Genomic DNA, 8,249 nt, shown 5'->3' on the forward strand with positions numbered 1-8,249 from the left:
TGTTCTTCTGATAGACGTCTTTCATTCACGGCGATAATATAATGCTGCATTTCTCACGACTTCACAATTGTAATGAATTTGTGGCAGGCAATGAGCCAGGCTACCTCCGATGAGAGTTTTCTCTTTGTTATAATAATTTGTGAAATTTATATACTACTTTAAAAATTCAAATATTCAGTAAAATACATAAATATTTTCTTTAAAGCATTATATAAATGCATAACCATTAATGTGATCCTTAACACATAACCGACAAAAAGCCTTACTTGGGCAGTTAAAAATATTTTTTCCGGTACAAATAGTTAACTACGCTGAAGATATCGTAGCACTCATCAAGCTACGTGGCGTAGCGGGCTACGGGCGCTCTACGCCGTAGCCCCTCATTTAGCTATTTGAATTTGCTGCAGTGTAAAATGAGATTCGTTTAAAAAGAAAATTTATGTTTTTCAACTATGATTTATGCAAAAACTAGAATAAATTAATAGCACAGCTATAATGAAATTACGCGAAATCAGCTAATGTACAGACATTATTTGCCGCCTCGATCAACGAAGAAATCATGAAAGACACTTGTAGTAATACTTACTTCTGAGATATATATTGACGGTTGAAAGACTTTTTTGACTTAAGCGACATTTTTTTGCGACACTCATTTTTGAATACATATTTAAAATCAGCACTTTTTTCCATGTTTTTTCAAACTAGTTAATTTTTTTCGAAAAAAATGGCGCTTAAGTTACTTAGCCTTTCAACCGTTTATATATAAACATCCACTGTCGAACTTGAATTAAGAATAAAGTATTTCCCGACCGAATCGAACAGTCTCCAAAGGAATTGGGCATAATTGTTACCCACTGCTATTTTAATTACAGAAAGATTCGAACCTACTTATTACACCTCTTATTAACAACTCTAGTTTTAATACACAATACATCAATCAAGTTGAAAGCATTATAATTTTATTTTAACATCAAAGTATATAAATGTTCAATAAATGCAATAATATATTTCTTTCATTGGGCAAACAAAGGACCAAAATATAATCTGTGACGTGACGGATTGACGTGAAGTGTGTTCAGCGCAACACGACACGTCGACGACACGCCCTTTATCAAATGAAATATTCGTGAAAATAAATTGAAAACGCTTTTTTTTTCACTAGAATGTTGTTCAGGATAATACTCACGTAATTTAATTAGTTTCTTGAAGACCGAAATATAAATTTGCATAATAACAGTATTCAAAAGTTTTGTATGATATTTCACATTGTTTATACGTTATGCCATGGCTATATAAACTTTCCGGAATTCTTTCTTTTAATATAAGCTTACTGATACATTAAGAGACATAAACATGAAATAAATAATATCTTTTATTGAAAGGATTCATCAAAACATTCTTTTTGTTATTCGTCATTTAACTGTCTTGAAATGGAGTGTAACTGACATTTGAGATATATCTTTTTATAAAAAGTTGAAAGCAACTTGTTGGCGACCTTGCGTTGCGTTTGAACCGACCTCGCCGACGCGGCGCGGTAAACAAAGACGCGCTGAATATTAACCGTTGTGTAATAAGATCTTTTGTGTACGCTTAACAAAACTGGATAAAAATACCGGTGACATTAAGGTGTTCGCGAGGGAAGTCCTCGATGGAACCATTTATAGGCTGTGAATATATAGCTTAGTTCATGAGATTCGTTTATTTCTGGAAGTTGATTTTTGGTTCTTCGGAATAGGAATTCGTCTGTTTTCGTCTTATAAGTGTTACTTTGAGGGTTGTTTTTTCTGAGAAACCTTAGTCGCTGATTTATAAAATATTTTGGGATGCGACATTATAGTTTTGATAATTATCACCCGTTTATACGTCCAGGTCATGTAATAATAGGTCTTGAGGAAGTGATTTTAGAATTATTTCTTGTATTTTGGACGATTACAGTTTTATTTATTGATAAAATATATCTTTCCCTTAACAGCTGTTATATGTCACTTGAAGGTAAAAAATTGTCGATTCAAATTTGTTGAAACAATATTTTATATCTAAATTACATAATAATTTGTTAGCAAAAGAGCGCAATTTGTAAACTTTAGCTTAGAAATATATTTGAATCTACTATCGTTTCCTATTTAAGATGGCTCCTCGAACATCATAAATTTAAGCAGATATATTCAAACTCAGAATCTAGACAGACACCATTTGAGAATGCAAATGATTTCCCACAAAGTTATTCTGACGGAAATTGGTATAAATTTGGTAATTAATCACAAACGTGGATTAAATCGACAATCAGTTGATTACTCATGACACTACACGGATTACTATCACAATAATTATAAACGTCTACGTGACTGCAACAGATGCTTGCAACGCTGTAATAAAACCAATAGAGCGCCTTAAATATTGAAATAGCAAATATAATTCAATTTTTAATAAAAATAATGTGTTGTTAGTCTATGTCATAATATGTCATACTGGCGAGTTCCCTCAGGTTACGTGACAGGATACATGCTGAGCCAATGCGGGCTAATAAATAATATGAAAATGTCTTTTATATTGTAAAAAGGCGCAGTAAATTGATTTATCGAATAGTGTACAGTGAAGTTGCCTTAGTTCGTAACATATATATGCTCTTCCTCAATGTATGCTTTTGATAATTATATTTTAAATGTAACAACCTAAAATATGTTTATTCTATTACAAATTTTCTACATTCTATAGAAGCAGAATTATAATATGTATGTATGAAAAGCAAATAAAACGAATATAATATATTTTTATTAATGAAACATGCTTTTTTATTATAGCAATAAAATACTGTAAGTATAATGAAATGACAAAAACGGTTCAACCATTGCTATGTACACATCATTAGTTTTTAATTACCAAAGAAAAGCACTATCTACTGGCGAAATATATATTTGACAAAAGAAACTTATTTCTAAAATTATCCCTAAAAAGGTAATTTTTGGTCAAAAGTTAATGGATTCATAATTCTGGCTTTCTAGCGTCCATTAGGTAGTAAATTTCTACAACTTGATAGTTTTTACTATAATATTAGGCATAATTTATGAAAATTGTAACTCATCATAGATTTGTCATTTACACAATATGAACTTTACTGACTTCACATTTATAATGTCTTACCTCTTAAACATACGCCATTTAATTTTTGATAATTAAAAACTAACACCGCATAAATAGGTAAACTACGTTAGTTATTTTTGATAGACACGTGCGGGCACACAATTGCGCGTTTCAACTGTAGAAAATCATTAACAATAAACGTTACTATTCAGCTCAAATTAAAAACTCCAAATGTGCCATTTATTTTACAATAGTAATCAAGCCCAAACTCAGTCACGCTTTAGAATCAGAAGGCAAATATTTATTTAAGTCATTCCATCGTGCCGTCGCCCGTCCTCTTAGCCCGGGCTGTCACGATCTCCCGAGGAGCCCTTTTGAGGTCATAAGCCAGACCTAGCTTGGCGCATAAATCGATAAATATCGTAGTTGGGTTCAATCTTATATTGCTTAGTTCATCAGATCTATAATCATAGGGGAATACGTGATGAAAGTTATGATAACCTTCGCCCAAAGACACGACAGACACTGCGTGGCTTTGGCTTGGGGCTATGTTTTTGTCGTAAGGTTTGTAGCCCCACATGTGAGCGACGCTGTTCACCATGAAGGTGACGTTAAGGTTCAGGGCGTATCGCAGCATGTTCACGTGCCAGGCGATTGAGATGGTCTCGGACCAGCAGATTACTGGCAGTAGCGTCGGAACAACGAACGATAGCAGTGGAATGAACCAGAAAGAATTACTGAAAGAAAAAAATACAAATAATAAAGCTTATTTGTATATTATGGCGAGGTATTTATTATTGTAGGATTAATTCTAGGTGATTTAAATAAATGATTTCATAAGTATTCTTGCTTTCATTGTTTAATCACTAATGAAAGCAAACATTATAATTAGACATGTACATGATTATACATATAATGCTTATGACAACTTTTAAGTAAATACTATTCGTCATATAAATGTATAAACCGACCAAATACAAAAATCACACTCTGATCTATGCTGCGAAATAAATGGTAATAAAATAATTCAATATAAGGTAATAATTCATTAGCTGTACAATTATTTGACCCAAAAAAACTTGAAACTTGTTAAACAGACACTGAAAGATATTGGCTAATAAAAACACGAAGATCTACACTTACTCATTTTGAAACTTTAGATATGGATTCGAATATATGTCCGACAAGTCGATATGCTTGCCCCTCTTCACAACCTCCGGATGTTTCCTCACCATGAGCCATCCGACGTGTGAATAAAAGAAACCTCTAGTAGCATTGTGGGGGTCCGCGTCTGTGTCACTATATTTATGGTGGAGACGATGGTCCCTCACCCAGTGAGCGACCGAGTGCTGGTTGGCACACGACTGGAAAAGCATCAAGATGAGCTGCAGGGGCTTGGTGGCCTTGAACGACTTGTGGGACCAGAGCCTGTGGCTCCCGGCTGTGATGCCTAAACCACCTACGATGAAAAATATGTACCCTGAAATAGAAGTCGTCTTTATTTTACTTTATAAGTTAGTTCATAATTCCTATTGATTACTGGATATTTACAAATATTTTATATACCTACGACGAAGATTCCAATGCGGGAACAATTCTATCTTTTCCAAAGGAAAAGAGAATATAAAAATTATCTAAGACTTATTATCCTATAGTTAATATTTGCATTAATTCCTTAGTCATTTATTAACGATTGAACTAGAAGCAGAAAAAGAAGAATATTCCCTGTATAAACTAACTCTTCTTATTAAAGGCATCTGAACCGAAATAAACTTATGCCTTCTTATTTATCCAATCAAACAGAGAATCTCAAAAGTCCATCAATACAGGATTTAAAATTCACTCACCTGCTAGTATTGTTTGCCATTTTGCCGCTGTAAGGCAAAGATAAAACCCGTATAGTCCTGCAAAATGGTAATACAGAAATACAACAATATTTCTGCAAACAATTTTATATTTTCGTGGTTCGGCCCGTGGCACTATTAACTTTTCCAACATGTCTGATTCCGGCGTTATCGTATTCTCATTTGTAGTGTTCGGCGCCATTTTGTATCTGAAATTCAAAATAATAGGCTTTTGCTTAGAGGTTGTTATGTTTTAATCGTAAAATTGGCTGTACAATATCGTTTCCAGTGCTCCGTACAAAGGAAAAAATCACTTAATAACCCCGGTTGTCGGCTCGTTCGACCGTGTGTCACTATGGTTATTACGAATTTAACGCTGAATATTGGTACGACTAAAATGAAATCCGCTTTCTACAGAGATTTTTTTCGGATACATTTTGTGAAAATAGTTATTTAAAGCTATTAAACACATTAAAATATTTATTTGCTTTTTATTGTACTTAAAGTTATAGAGAATACAAATTAGCCATTTTTGTACATTTTCCACGTCACAGTCCTTATTCCAAATAAAGTTTGTGTCGGCACAAAATAAACTTAATTTAAGAAAATTTAAATAAAGTTGACTATGTTAATGTACGCCTACAATTAGTTTTAATAATAACACAACTTTTAGAGACTTTCTAGAATTGCTCTGTGGTGTTTTCTTCTGTTTTTGGTTTCATCTGTGTGAAAATCTGATACTTTAATTGTTTTATTTTAAATAATAATGAACTTGTTTGTACTTTATTGTATCAAGATTGGGGGAATTGATCATTCCGTTAGATTTTATTATTGTAGGATTCATAGCTACTAATTAACGATCAGGAATATTACAATTATGGACAACGCTACGTTTTTAGATAATTTTTAAAACATTAAAGTACCTTTAAATTGATATAAGTAACATTTTAATGTAAAAGATCTGTTAAAATTTTATACTGATTTAAGGAAAACATATATAGATACATTAAAATACAGAAGTTAGTAAATCACGAAACATTTTAAGTAAATGTTTTATAACTAGGTACTATACTTACTCTTTTTTTTAAATAATAACAATATCGGCCCTGTATTATATACTATCCCACTGATAATCACGGGCCTCGTCTACTGCTGATTAGGCCTTAATCCACCACGCTGGCCTAGTGCTGATTGGTAGGCTTCACACACTCTCAAAATTCCTATAGAGGTTTTCTCAAGTATGCATGTTACCTCACGATGTTTTCCACCGTTAAAACAAGCAATAATTCACAAAGCAAACACATATAATTTTAGAAAAGTCAGAGGTGTGTTCCCTTTGGATTGGAACCTGTGGAAATTCGTTTCAGCAGTCCGTTTTAAACCCAACTAGGCTATCGCCTCTTGTTGCTTCTTTATACTTGAACAAAAACGTTGCAAACATCAATTCAGCAACACATGTCGCTAATTGTAATTGTTTCTGTTTCATTGTGATTTCACAAACATGATTTGTGAGAGCAGTTTTCATAAAGTTCTACCCGCAAACTAGACACGACATCATATTATAGATAAGCTAGCTAACGTGCAAGTGTGTTTAAAGGTTATAATTATTAGACAAAATAAAACATTAGAATTAGAAATAAAATCTGGACGATTAAGATATTTCCCAGCATCAATTGTTAGTAATATCAATTTAATGAATTGTATAAAGAGTGAATGTTATTCAGTAATATTCTTAAAATGAAAGTGTAAATAAATAAATAAATAATAAAAATATAATTATTATTGTAGGGTGTAATCTCTACAGTAACCCCACTCCACCTGATGGTAATTGGAGTAGGGTCCAATAGACTGTCGACTGACGAGAGATTGCCCCTCGGCAGTCGAGACAATCATGCCAGGCTGTTGGAATCGAATATACACAGGCTGAAACGCGACACACTTACGTGAACCACAATGGCAGCTTTTAAATTATCGGTCGCTATCCGGGCGACCACCGTACATAATTGGTTGATGAAGCCTATATAAAATATATCCTACCTCCAGAAAAAAAAGTCTCTAGTATAATTTAAGAAAGTTGTTGGACAACGTAATCTAACAGAATAAACACTAATACACACGTCCATTAGAGAGGCAGAAAAAATACCTTGTAATATTTTGTGTCAATAAATTACACAGTACTGTGTGAAGGCTCACCAACAACTAACAACACGTTATTCTAATTATATTATTTATTGTAATAATTATATTAAAAGTAATAGAGAAGCGAATTGTTTGCGTAATAATGGTTCCGTACATTTTTTACTAGGTTAAGCCTATGTATACATTTAAAAAAGTCCTATACGTAAAGATGTATAAAGTTTTACATTGTTTTAAATATATTAGGATTTTAATGTGTAATTTATTATTTACAAATATGTAATCTTTAAGATAAAATATCCAGTTTCCTAAGTTGGAAGTAAAAAATCGTCACTGTGTTTTTATGTTGCCTTGAGTCTAATCTTTAAAATTCCACAATTTGTGAACACTTATACACTTCCAATCTTGGATTAAATGCAAGCACGGAACATGTTGTTGCCGTTTTTAATCTCTTTATTTTAAATCGATATCTGTCTGTACCAGTGGCGACGAGTGAAATTTTTCAAAAGTTTACCCGAGGCAAAAAATTACCTTAGTTAGCATATTGCGGCTAAAAAACTAATACAAGCGGAAATAAACCTAAAAGGGAAGCCGATAGGAATCGAGTTGTGTAGACGCTTCGCCAATAGTCTGTACTTACTACTTGGACTTATTAAATCTATATATCTAGTGATCGAAATAAAAAAAGTGGTTGCCATTTTGAATGTTTTAGTTTTAAGTCCAATTTATTGATTTATCTTCTCATAGGGCTAGTGACAGCGTATTTATTTGTAAAATATATAAAGATTTAAATACGATGCCCGGGCCAAGTCACGTTTAAAAACATACGTGATTTGGTTTGATTTGGAGTTAGTGTCTAATATGCCGATACACTCGCTCCTTAACACATCAAAGGACGGATTTTAGCTCGGTAAAGTGTGGATCCATTAATTTCGTGCCTGTCTATGGGGATAAAAACCGTCAACTTAAGCGTAAGGTTCAAAATCGATACCTGCACAGGTGTAAGGTGAAAAGTGGCCGCCATTTTCTATATGGCTAAAAAAATACGATTAACAATAAATTAATACTAAGTAGGATAACGAATAAAAAGCGGCAATATCCTAGTTGATTATACTGCGAACTGCGAACATTCGTCACAACGGACTGTTGTTGCAAATGTTCGCAGATTCAAAAAGCCAATGGCTCACA

At 33.0% G+C, this 8,249-nt stretch overlaps 1 protein-coding gene across 1 annotated transcript; it reads right to left on the reverse strand.

The window, feature by feature from the left end:
• Positions 1–2,842: 2,842 nt before the first annotated feature.
• Positions 2,843–5,130, reverse strand: LOC115449837 (acyl-CoA Delta(11) desaturase). The gene is made up of 3 exons (XM_030177723.2): positions 4,929–5,130; positions 4,225–4,561; positions 2,843–3,818 (listed from the first exon to the last, which is right to left on the reverse strand). Exons 1-3 carry the CDS (start codon positions 5,125–5,127, stop codon positions 3,392–3,394), a joined length of 963 nt encoding a protein of 320 aa, XP_030033583.2. The 5' UTR covers positions 5,128–5,130; the 3' UTR covers positions 2,843–3,391.
• Between the last annotated feature and the right edge of the window lie 3,119 nt (positions 5,131–8,249).

Source organism: Manduca sexta, chromosome 26 (genome assembly GCF_014839805.1).
Source record: "Manduca sexta isolate Smith_Timp_Sample1 chromosome 26, JHU_Msex_v1.0, whole genome shotgun sequence".
In the NCBI taxonomy this organism is placed as follows: domain Eukaryota; kingdom Metazoa; phylum Arthropoda; class Insecta; order Lepidoptera; family Sphingidae; genus Manduca; species Manduca sexta.